At 39.5% G+C, this 13,110-nt stretch overlaps 1 protein-coding gene across 1 annotated transcript in view; it reads left to right on the top strand.

The window, feature by feature from the left end:
• Positions 1 to 12,200, top strand: part of dnajc6 (DnaJ (Hsp40) homolog, subfamily C, member 6) — a gene marked incomplete at both ends in the record, with an annotated part of 49,378 nt that extends 37,178 nt beyond the window's left edge. Inside the window, 7 exons of the mRNA XM_080033205.1 lie at positions 1,718 to 1,873; positions 2,720 to 2,821; positions 3,401 to 3,538; positions 4,084 to 4,425; positions 5,055 to 5,203; positions 6,229 to 6,405; positions 12,099 to 12,200. Coding sequence (XP_079889331.1) covers positions 1,718 to 1,873; positions 2,720 to 2,821; positions 3,401 to 3,538; positions 4,084 to 4,425; positions 5,055 to 5,203; positions 6,229 to 6,405; positions 12,099 to 12,200 — 1,166 coding nt within the window. The remainder of the gene's footprint in view (positions 1 to 1,717; positions 1,874 to 2,719; positions 2,822 to 3,400; positions 3,539 to 4,083; positions 4,426 to 5,054; positions 5,204 to 6,228; positions 6,406 to 12,098) is intronic.
• Between the last annotated feature and the right edge of the window lie 910 nt (positions 12,201 to 13,110).

Genomic DNA, 13,110 nt, shown 5'->3' with positions numbered 1-13,110 from the left:
GGAACTCACAAGTGAACGACATTGTTATCCTCAAGGACGAGTGCGCTCCAAGAAATGAATGGAAGCTCGCAAGAGTAATCGAAGCTCAGCCTGGAAGAGATGGCAAAGTGCGCAAGCTGAAGCTGGTGCTCAGCGAGACTTCTGTCGACAAGGGCAAACCTCACACAAGACTGATTCATTTAGAAAGACCTATTCATAAAATAGTAACATTAGTAGAAGCCGTTTAAGACGCACACATACACACAGTCATGCACACATGCATACAGATACTTGAAACTAGTAAAAAAAAAGGGAAATCCCGCATTTCAGGTCAATGAGTGATTTGGTGGGAGTGTAGCTGTTGCTGAAAGGGTACTTTAAATAGGGTAAATAAATATCAATAAATAAGTTCATGATGAGCAAGGTTATACAATATTATTACAAATGTGTGATTAAACCCCCTGGTGAGAATGTGTATTCTGTCAATTTTGTTGCAAGGCGGAACAATTGTTGTAACGTTACCCCCCCTACGGACTGATGAGATGATAGAACATACAAGGAAGTTGGAGCAGTAAACACGTTGTTTTTAGCTCATCGTATGATTTCCAAGTTATATGCATTGTATTATAAGTAAATTCAAACAAATCTCTGTTAGAACCTCTTTTCGTTACAAGCAGCCAACGAGGTATTGTATTTTTGTGATTTCATTTCTTTATTAGTGTTTATTGATGCGAACTATTATCTGACGTACTGTATTGTACTGTGTTTAAGTTCTCACGGCGTGGATGGTGTGTACAGCAAGAAGAAAGGCATCAATAAACGCCCGTTTGACAAAAAGGAACCGTTCCTGTGTTGCCGTGTATCGAAAGGAGTTACAAGGACTCTTTCTTATCAAAATTATTACTTTTAGCTAAAGTTTTAAAATGGAGATTAGATTACCTGGTAGTCTCCACATTAATCTCCATTATTATATTGTTTGAAACAGTATTGTTGTATTAGATAGTATGTACATTGTGTGAATTTTATTTTATTTACATTTTAAAATAGTTTATCTGTAAGTTACTCGTAATTATATTGTTAAAGTTAATTGTGTTAAATTTGGCACTGGATATAAAAGGGCATTATTTTTTGACAAAGTGTGTGCAATTTGAGGCTTTAAAGTACCGGTAAAAGTACCGGTTAAGCACCGGAACCGTTTCAAAAGTACCGGGTAGTAACCGGTATCAGAAAAAACCCAACCGATACCCAACCCTAGTTAGAAGACGTGTATTTTATCATTCAAGAGTAGGGGTGGGAGGGTGGGAGAGCACGGTACAGTTATACCTAGAACATCTAGAGTAGCACAAACCTCACTTTTTTTTTCAACATCCCTGCATTCCCAATATATATGCATGTAGGAGCCTTTGAGTCTATCTGTGCACAAAATGCAGTTTGGAGATGATAATGGTTTCATGAGATAAGCCTTTCTTGGAGTGAGGTTAAATACATAGCTTTAGCGTCGACTTGATTTGCAACACAACATTTATGTAATTTAAAAACACAACCCTAAAGCAAATGTGACATTGCACAAAGTACAACAACCCTTTCAGTAGATTTCAAGAGACTGATGATAAATCATTTTCTGTTAAACTTAGAAATAGTAGTCGCACAGAGTAACTACTTGAATCTTTTAACAAATAAAGAAAATACAATCAACAAGTTAAACATTAACCACGATGGGTTAATTTGTTTCCCTCAGCGTTTGATCCCTTCGGGGCGGGTCCCATGCCCAAGCCTCAGGACATGATGGGTTCCTTCCTTGGACCAGGTAACGTGGGGCATCCAGACCCTTTCCTGCATGCTGCTCGCTCTCCATCTCCATCTCCATCACCCTCCATTCAGCCCACAGGCCTGGGTAAGGCATGCTAGCTGATCCTGCATTATCACAGCATTTATGGAAGTAGCAAAACCGCTAATAGGTGGAGTTTGCAATTCTGGAAGCACTTGTTGTCAAAGTCGCTTTTCTTCAAAATCAGTGAATACCTCCACACGATCCGCTACCTGTCGGCACTGTGTGTGAACTGAAAAAAAAAATCAATGGATAATAAACAGCCTATGCTATGTAAACTGGTAAACAAAAGGCTGTGTATGAGCACCGGATTCGTGTTAAGTGGACACAATGTACGGATCTTGAAGAGATATTCACTCATTTCGACAAAAAGGGATTTTGACTACAAGCATTCTCCAAAATTGCTGACACTTTTAAGGACTCCACATGGACCTTGAGGTGAACAAGGAGCTTCATGCTACATTCCGCTCACTCACACGCCGGCTTTGCAAGAGATATAATTTTTTGTCTTGGTGCTGTATGTTTTGCAATGAATGCGTTTGCATGACGTAAGAAGAGACATTGCAGCCTCTTATAAGTGTTGCATAGCTGTTGCATGAGCTTGATATTTCACCCCAAGCACAAAACATTCCTCATCAACTAACTACTAACACTTTCAGACTCAAAATGTCTCCCATGCTTTCTAGTCAAACATGGCAGAGAAATGATGTTGCTTTAGATTTAGAACACAATTTGTAAGAATGCCTTTAAATCGGTTTAATGTTGTGTCTACTTGACCTGTGTATGTTAAGTGTCCTTGGGTGACTTGGTATTATTACCATTGTATCCAACCTAAGCTAACAGTAATTCTTGTAAATAAAAATAAATAAAAAGATCTGGACTTGGCAATTATACTTGTATTTATTTGAATAGGCCGGAGTTCCCCTGTCCCGACCGCAGCCCCGACTGTCAACATTCAGCAGCAGAACCCCATGGGAGGATGGGACTGGAACAGACCTGCTACCACAGGCGCAGGTACAAACCATTATCCATACACACACACACGCACGCACGCACGCACGCACGCACTCACTCACTCACTCACTCACTCACACACACACACACACACACACACACACACACACAAATTATGCGTAGATTTGAATCTCTTTAAAAAACTAAAATCTAGGTGTTGGATAAAAGCGGGAGTTAAAATCTTTATTTCATTTTATACAACATATAAAAAACGAACTTGCATTTTGATTGATTGATTGATTGTCTTTATTTCGAACATGCAAGCAATTAAAAAAAACAAGTTTAAATAGTAATTGATGAATGAATTTAAAAAAAAGAAAAAAAAAACAAAAAAAAACAGACACACTTTCTACATGCTTGAAAGGGAGTTGGAGGAAGTAAAAAAAAATACATATCTAGTCCTACCCCTTAACAGATCAATTTAGCTTAGATAGTTAGTATTATGTTATTAACATGTCAGTATATATGATAAAAAGCTATAATAATAATGTATATATATATAAATGAATAATTATGCATTTGCACCTGTATGTCAGTCCTAACATTTTCTCCTGCATTGTTGTGTGTTGATTCACGTAGGATCAGGCTTTGGTATGGGCAGTCGCTCGGCCACCACCAGCCCCACCAGCTCTGTCCACAGCACGCCCACCCACCAGACCAAACCAAACACCCTCGACCCTTTCGCTGACATAGGCAACCTCGGGGGAAGCCTTGGAGGTACGTTGCTCTAAATTCTCTGAAGTGTGCATGATATTTATTTGTTATGTCACCCCCCCAATATCTTATGTCACAATCACTGTCCAGCTTGATCTCACTCAGGGATTTTAAACTCATATTAAGGGTGCTGGAAAAAGCATTATTTGAAACGTTCTTGTTTTTTAGTTTTTTAAGTTTTCCGTATGTCCGTCTATCTGTCTGTATGTATGTGTGTCTGTCTGTGTGTCTGTCTGTCTGTCTGTCTGTCTGTCTGTCTGTCTGTCTGTCTGTCTGTCTGTCTGTCTGTCTGTCTGTCTGTCTATCTATCTATCTATCTATCTATCTATCTATCTATCTATCTATCTGTCTGTCTGTCTGTCTGTCTGTCTGTCTGTCTGTCTGTCTGTCTGTCTGTCTGTCTGTCTGTCTGTAACTGATTGTTGTTGCATCGTCTCAAACCGCCCTGTCTTTAGAATGAGCCCCCTGTGTTTCAATGAGATTACCTGTACAAATAGGTTAAATAAATACAATCAATAACTAATCTAAACTGGCCTTTCTCTCACCAGGTTCAGGCTTCAGCAGTAAACCCAGCACTCCGACCGGATCTGCTCCCTCCATCCCCCCCATGGGCTCCCCGTCTCGCCCCCCTCCCTCTCCGCAGCACGGCTTTCCTTCATGGCAACCGGGTGGTGTTGCTAGCGGCGCCGGTTCTGCCTGGCAACCCCAAGCCCCTGGTCCAACCCCCCAGCCAAAGCCCAGCCCCAGCCACACCTCACTGCCTCACATGTCCCCCTCCAACAGACCCAACTACAACGTCAGCTTCTCTGCTATGGGAGGAGGAGGAGGGGGAGGGGGAGGGGGATCGCCTAGTGCAGCGGGCAAGACACAGGCTAACATGGCGGGCATGGGTGGTGGTGTTGGTGGAATGGCAGGCATGGGTAAGCAAGCATGAGAAGTGGCAATCAAGTTTATGTGGTTGTGCTATGATGCTAATATTATAAAGGCTGACCCGAAGTGTTGTTCCTAGCCAAAATCAGTCGAAAGCCTAATTTTTTGTTTGTTTGTTTGTTTGTTTGTTTGTTTTTTGCATCAGGCTTACATAAATCATGCAAAATATCACAGTATTAGTAGTGCTCGTTATTATTCATACAGGTGTGTATCAGACAATAATGTAAAATGGCCAAAAACATTATCATTTTTCAGTTCTTAAATTTATCAAATCTGATAATGTAGTAACCTGCCCATAACGTAATAAAAGCTTTTAGTATTTGAGCGTAATTCGTACAGAAGCTTCAAATCCCTATTTTTTATGTGTGACCTGAAATGGTCAAATGCCCTAAAGTATTTTGGTCATGTTGTGAAGTTATTTAATTCTTATAGCCTTGACATATTTGATACTATCATGTTGATGCTGTAAAGACATTAATTATTTGCTGGGAATGGATCTGTCACTTAGTCAATTGTTGCATCTCATAGTGCAGGATGCTAAGATGCTAACTTTCCCCTCTCTTTCTGTGTGTATCTCCCTCTCCACCAGGTACTAAGCCCAAAGTCTTGAATGCCAACTTTGACGACCTGCTGTCGGGACAGGGCTTTGCCGGCACCAAAGAGAAGAAAGGTCCCAGGACTATAGCGGAGATGAGGAAGGAGGAAATGGCCAAAGAGATGGACCCCGAGAAAATAAAGGCATGGTCTAATTTTCTTATAGTGATATTTATAATGGATTGGATTTATATAGCCCTTTTCTCGCACTCAAAGCACTTTACAGGGTTCCAGGTTCCATCCATTCATTCACACACAGTCATACCGGTGGTGGTAGACTACAATAGTAGCCATAGATAATAACATATTTTATTTATATAGTGCTTTTCGAGAAATTCAGAGTCGATTTCTGATGAGATATTGAGTAACATTCGAACACTGATAGAAATTGGTAGTCGTTTGTTGTTCTTATTTGCTGTTGCACTTTCTGTGAGAGCATTCAGAAAGTCCCTTGGCTCTTGCGTCACTACATCTGAGAAGACTTACGATTTGACATCAGCTAAATTGTTTTTCCTCATCTGTTTATGCAGTGGAGCACAATAGAGGCAATTCAGTGATTCCCAAAAGTAGGATAGTGTTTACTCAATAACCCCTTGGCTGTGAAAGTCAGTCTGTTTATCGCAGAATTATCCAAGCGACCAATGTAGGTCTCCCGAGACCAAAAGTTGGTTCCCCTGGTTACTCCTTTTAAAAAAATTTCACCAATTAAAAACTTTGATTGTAACGATGTATTCACATATTTTCACATTCAAGAATTTTTTTATTTATATATATTTTTATTTGATCAAAAACAGAAAGTGATGGGGCGCCCTGTATAATGTACACCACTTTTGCTCCAATAAAAAAAAAATATAATAAAATAAACATTTCACCAAAGCAAAAATCACTAAAACCAGTTTGTCTCATTATTGCTCAAAATCTGACCCCCCCCCCATCCCCACCCCCCGTCGTTGTTGTTAAATTATTTATATATTCAATTGTAATAAAAAACAGAAAGTGATGAATGTACTGTATGTTGTGCTCTATAAAGTAAATCAATTTTGTGCCCAATAAAAAACTAAATTAATTATAAAAACTTCACCAGAGCAAAATCCCTAAAACCAGTTCTGCTCATATGTTTTTTTTTTTTTTCTTAATCTGACCCTCTCTCTCTCCTGTGTGTGCCCCAGATCATGGAGTGGATAGAGGGTAAAGAGCGTAACATCCGCGCCCTGCTGTCCACCATGCACACGGTGCTGTGGGAGGGGGAGACGCGCTGGAAGCCCGTCGGCATGGCGGACCTCGTCACTCCAGAACAGGTCAAGAAGGTTTACCGCAAAGCAGTGCTGGTCGTTCACCCAGACAAGGTGAGATCTTTGGGCTTTATAATTTATTATTACATGGCACTTAAAAATCCTGTGTTCTGATTCGTCAATAACGGCATTCTACAGGTCTGTTATATCCAGCAAGACGGACCGCTGTCAAGGATTTAATAACCGTTGCTAAGGGTCTACTACGTCATAGTTTAGAACTTTGGGGCTTATAATATAATAATATATAATATTTAGATTTATATTTGAATTAGGATTATAAAAGGTGATTAGTCATTGATTTGAGAACATTATGTGCATTTATCAAACTATTAACACTGGTGTTTCATGTGACACAATGACTTTGAACTTCGACAAGGCTCAGTTCTCTTTTTATATCAATTATTTGTTCAGACACCAGTATCGGGGGTCACCATTTAAGAAATTATAATCAAGGCATAACCAAAAATTTAATTTATCTAGTAAGTCAGATCAAAAAATGTAAATGCAGTATCCTACAGATAAATAAAGTACACCTTTAATTTAGAAAAAAAACTTGAATAACAGAAGACGAGTCTGCGCAAAGAGTTCTGACAACACCAATGACAGAGGTACAGATATAGTGCACAATTTTTTTTTGTTAAAAATCATGTTTATAGGGGGCGCCCTTAGCTCAGTTGGTAGGGCTTCCCCCCCATGGGCCTCGGCCAGCAGCAGACCCGGGTTCGATTCCAGCCAGCGGTCGTTCTCTGCATGTAACTCCCCTCTCTGCCCCATTTCAACTCTGTCTCTACACTGTCAATAAAGCATAAAAATGCCAAAAAAATATCTTAAAAAAAAATCATGTTTATATTCAACTCTCAAACTATCAAGAAGTCATGAAATATCAACCTTGTACATTTTTTTATGACCATATTTTTGAAGCACATTGTTACAGTTTTACATTAATCTACGTCACATATAACATTAAAGGATAAGTAAGTACTATTGGAAAAGGTAAAAGAATGCTCCAACACTGAAGTCACAAGTTCTCCCGCTTAAACAGCCGCGGAAAAAATGAAGAGACCAGTCTGGATTTTTCTTCATCTCTACATTACTTAATGGAAATGCTCTAAATGACAATATTTTTATTTTCATTTGGTAGAAATGTTGTCTGTAGTTTATTTTATAAAATCAAAATGTTCATTCTACTCAAACATATGCCTCTAAAGAGTAAAACAAGAGACCCTGAACATTTGGAGTGGTCTCTTAATTTTTTTTCCAGAACTGTATACTGCCCCTAGGAGCAGAACTAATTGACCACCTGTGTGTGATTGAGTGGCTCGGCACACCTGAGCTCACTCAATCAGTGGCAAACTAAGAGAAAGGCACAAACACCAACAAAACTCATGGCCATACGTAACATCGTCTATGGTCTCAAATCTTAAACAGGAGTAATGTGGCAGACTTCTGAAACATTTCACCTGTTCAAAAATCTTGTTTAAAAGCAAATCTCACACAATCAGGAAAAAATCATGAAATATCAAGCTTGTACATTTTTTTTATTGACCATATTTTTTGAAGCACATTGTTTCAGTTTTACATTAATCTACGTCACATATAACATGGGATGGTAGGATGGCCTAGAGGTAAGGGGACCAACCAGTAACCATGAGGTCGCTGGTTGGATCCCCGGCACCGGACAGGAGGGTGTTATTTGTAACACTAGTGGTGGCTGGTATTACATCTACGGTGCCCACCATCTCTACCATTGTGCCCATGAGCAAGACACTTAACGCCAAATTGCTCCGGTGGCTCTGTGGTATGGCTGACCCTGCGCTCTGACCCCCTCCGAAGTGGAAAACTTGAGAGGGGATATGCGAAAAGACACATTTCAATGTGCCCTGCCCAATTGACTAAAATGTAATTAACTTAACTAAATGATAAGTAAGTACTATTGGAGAAGTTTAAAATATTCATTCAAATTGGTGTGTAACCAGTATTGCACAGGAACCTTTTAACGCATTGCATAAACACCGACATAAACACAATGAAAGCAACCAAAATCCCGATCCATTTGGCGAAGAAATAACTTGACGATCCAAAAATACTCTTCAACCAATCGAGCAAAGTTCCGCCGTCCTGGTGTACGGATTCGCCAACTTTTTGAAGGTGTATAACTATATCATTAATGGTGCCGTTATAATCAGGCACATAGGTACAACACTCTGAACCGATAACCGCACACGTACCTCCCTGTGCCGCTAACAGATAATCCAACGCTGCCCTGTTTTGCAATGCGAGTAGCCTAACCGAGGCTAGCTCACTTGATATTAGCATTAGCGCCCTGCTAGTTAAATTGGCTATATCCTCTACTGCGCGCGACAGGTCTCCTATTTGATCCAAAGCCGACATGATACCGTAAAAGGGCAGAAGGGGCCCGAGGAAATTCTTGAAAGGCGATTGATGGTGGGTGAGGAAGATATTAGAAATTGCACGTCGCGATCTTTTCGGAGTAGTTTTTTCGGGTAACGAATTAGCTACTCTCATAGCCGGCAAAACGTAGGCTAAACCGCAACGTCCGTTGTAGTCAACTGGAAGATACGGGTATGCTAGGTCTCCACACACCCAATACATGCCCTCGGGAGATGAGATTGAGCAGCTAGCGGTGCGGCGGGCTAGTGTGCTAAGCCTAGCCCGGCCTGCTGTTTGCAAGCAATACTCCGGATCGGAATGTAGAGATTTTAAAAACACTGTATCGGTTATTTCCGAGTCCCATTTGAAGGTGTGAATGCAGTCTGTAGATTTTCCCACGGGTGTGTTTCCGTCATTTTGGATACACCACGGGAAGGGCTTGGGAATGAGTTGTACGGACACAGGTTTGGGAGTTTTTTGACATTTTTGGCAATTAGAATATCCCGAAGCGCAGTCCAGTCGTCTCATTTTAGTCATGCTGTTACAACGAGAGTGAGAATAGGTTTGAGAGAAGGGGATATGCATTAGGTGGCAGGTGTCGCAGTCGGAAGCGGGTAAGGCCATGAGAGGTAAGCCTTCTCCGGCCGTGTAGGGCATGAGACCACACACGTAACAGTTGGAGTTTGGTTGGATGTGGTTGGCGACTTGCCCCGCCATAGCCAGGAACAAGTTGATATTGTCCACTCTCAAGTTCGGTGCTTTCTTGGCCTGATTAGGAGCTCCCAGGCTGGACTCACATGCCAAGAGCAGGATCAAGAGATAAGGGAGCAGGGTTGTTGCATTTGGAGCCATGGTTTAGCAAATTCTGGATGATCACAGGCCAAGTTTTGCAGTTTTGTAGATAGAGGGAGACGCCAGCTTCTAGAAGAAAATCAGCGCGATCAAGAAGAGTCTGGATGACAATGTGTACCTGTGAAATACAAAAAAAAAGTGAACAGAAAATTACTCACAGTAGCAAAGAAAACTGTCTCAACAAATGGCAAGGCATCATTGAAGATTCAAGCTACTTTAATGTTGTTATTGCATGGACATAATGGAATTAAGGTTTTGGTGGCAATCAATGCAGCAGCAGTAAATAAATAAAAACTATAATAATACATTACATTTTATTTAGCTGACACTTTTATCTAAAGCAACTTCCATTAAAGGTGCAGTGTGTAATATGACATCATCAAAAAAGTTCTACAAAGTTCTAGAATGCAACGCTCCCTGGGTAACCCCAACCCTTTCGAATAATAACAGAAGCTACAGTGGCCTTCAATAGAACAATTCTAAATTTTAAACAATGCACCTGATGACATTCCAACTATGACACTTTCAAGATGGCTGCACTAGGCCTTGGTCCAAGATATGCAGAAATATGGACATATATGAGACTCTTTCTAAGGGAAGACAATTATAATTAAAAAAAAAAAATCAGCTATCATGCACTAAATTAAATGTACTTATGGATATTATAATTACTTTCTACAAAATCTGCTAGGAAATAAAACCCCAAATTCTACACACTGCAGGTTTAAGTGCATTCAACCATGAAGGAACAAACTCAGAACAACAAGAATCATGTAAGTACTATAGCTTCAAATAAACCAAACTACAAGGTGCCACACGTAAGTTCTATAACAACATATATAGGCCTATAATTTTCTTTCTCTTATTTTTTTTGCTAAAAAATTATACATTAAAAGAAACCTGTTGCATGCTTTAAATGGAAACAGTAACAGATGATGATCTATTTTTGATCCTACAATAAAGTATTACAAAGAGAAATAAAATACAAAACACAAATTATAAATAAAGGCAAGGTGTGTCCTACAATAAAGTATTAAAAAACAACAACACACAAGACAAAAATAAAAAGGCATTGCATATACAGCCCCGGAAAAAATTAAGAGACCAGTCTGGATTTTTCTTAAATCTTCATCTCTACATTACTTATTGAAAATGCTCTGAATGACAATATTTTTTATTGTGAATTTGGTAGAAATGTTGTCAGTAGTTTATATTATAAAATCAAAATGTTCATTCTACTCAAACATATGCCTATACATAGTAAAACAAGAGACACCAAACATTTGGCCTCTTAATCTTTTCCAGAGCTATAGTGTCCATATTAACAGTTGTAGCATTTGATCTTACCTGTGGTTCCAGTCTCCTTCTCAATACTCTCAGGAAAACTCAAATTGTGGCTCCAAGATTTGTTTTTGAGGAGAAAGTACCTCCTCCTCCTCTATCCATCCCCCTCTTTTATAAGAACCAAGAACCCCCCAGGCACAAGGCAAGGCAAGTTTATTCATATAGCATAATTCAGACACAATACAGGCCACTCAAAGGGCTTCACAGGGTCACGAATAACATCAAGAGTAAAACCCTAAACAATCAATTAGTGGGAGAGTGAGTGGATCACAACATCAAGACCTACTGATCAATGGTTAGAAGACGGCTGGAAATCAATCATTATTACTGGGGCAGACTTAGAGGAAGCGGTGTGTTATATGTCACAATGGTATGTGTTCGGTTATATAGTAGTCCCACAATTAACAAGAGCACATTTAGGATATAAAAAAAAAATGATGGCTCATACCTGCGTGTTTTAAATGACGGTATTCCAACTTCTTACCTTCTTTTTTAGCTGAGTCCTCTTCAGTCTGGTTTGTCTGATGGTCTTTGTCTTTTAAGAAATGATTTCCATTTTAAAAGACACATATATTTCGATATGCAGTGATTAATAACATTAAAAAATCCATACATTAAAATGCTTTTCTCAAATGTTTTTGTCAGATCTGACATGTCATATGTCAACCGTCAACCCACTTTTAAAACAGTTTGTTAATGCGTTGATGCTGAATAGAAGCGCATGTGTGTAAATGTTTTCCAAAATGTTAATGGACACTGAATCCCTTATGGCTCAATATTGCAGCTCTTGAATATTACGGAGAAAGTTTAAAACAAGTTTTTTATATCCAGGTGTTTTTTTAATATATTTTGAGTTTCTTTTGAATTTTTTCCATACATTTGTTTTAATGAACCTTTATTGATTTTAGCATTTAAAACAACAATTCTGGTTTTATAATTGTAAGGGAGGGATTTTGATTTATAGTGAAGTGACTAGTAATGTAACAAATGTATGTATGTGTGTGTGAATGGTAACTTGTAAAAGAGAACAGGTCTCCCTTGTGAAAAGAGTCTCCATTCTCAATGGGATTCACCTGTATAAATAAAAGGTTAAAGTTTAACATTGATTTTCCTTTTCTCCTATCTAACCGCTGTGTTTATTCTTGCTTCTCCCCTCACAGGCGACTGGAAAGCCCTATGAACAATACGCCAAGATGATTTTCATGGAACTAAACGACGCATGGTCAGAATTTGAAAGCCAAGGACAAAAACCTCTCTACTGAATACACACAGTGAGAGAGGGGGGAGGGGGGGGAGTGAGTGAGAGAGAGGACATCGCACTCCCCAAACTATTTCTGTCATATCATCCTAAACAAAAAATATTGTCCCCACAACAACTGGTCAACACCTTCCAACAACATCTTGCCTTTATACTCCGTACCACACACACACACACACACACACACACACACACACGCACACGCACACGCACACGCACACACGCACGCACGCACGCACGCACGCACGCACACACAGATTCAAGTTGATCTACAGATACCGGAAAAAGACTACACACACAAAAATAGTGGTATTACGTGGTATTGAAACCCTATAATGGCCCATGCCTACAGTACTGTATCTATGTCCTTTTCATGTTGAGTGACCTTTAACCTCCAGAACCAATCGACCAATCAGAACAGAGGAACCAGGATGTCTGGTGAAAACACAAGGGAAAGGATTTGATTCAGAGACGGTTATTTAGATAGCAAGAGACGGCTGGGTGATAGATAAGAGAAGAATACATCAGGGAGAGTTAACTGAAACTAGCATTTGACAGACGGCTTTGAATACTTGATTGAGAGCTCCAGGTAGTCTGTCTGTACGGCACACAAGCATTTAACAGCATTCAAGACATTGGTTCACAATATATTATTTTGGGGGAAGTATATTTTGTGAGGAATTTAGTCTATTCCAAGTTAAATTGTGGATCGGTGGTTTAAAAAGAATACTAAAATAATCCCATTATTCGTGCAAAATGTTCCAAGTAACAGTGGTGTCAAGTTACGGAACTTCTTTCCGACTGATTGATGCAAAAATGTTATTGACTCCAACCTAGTCTCTGTGCGAAATAGGCTCTTTGAAACTTTTAAATTAATAATCTACCTAATGCAGAAAGTGTGTGAAAGAGAGCAT

The sequence above is a fragment of the Ammodytes marinus genome (assembly GCF_949987685.1).
Source record: "Ammodytes marinus genome assembly, chromosome: 8".
Lineage (NCBI taxonomy): Eukaryota > Metazoa > Chordata > Actinopteri > Uranoscopiformes > Ammodytidae > Ammodytes > Ammodytes marinus.
Note: the sequence above shows the minus strand (reverse complement) of the source record. Positions and strands in the feature narration are given on the sequence as shown.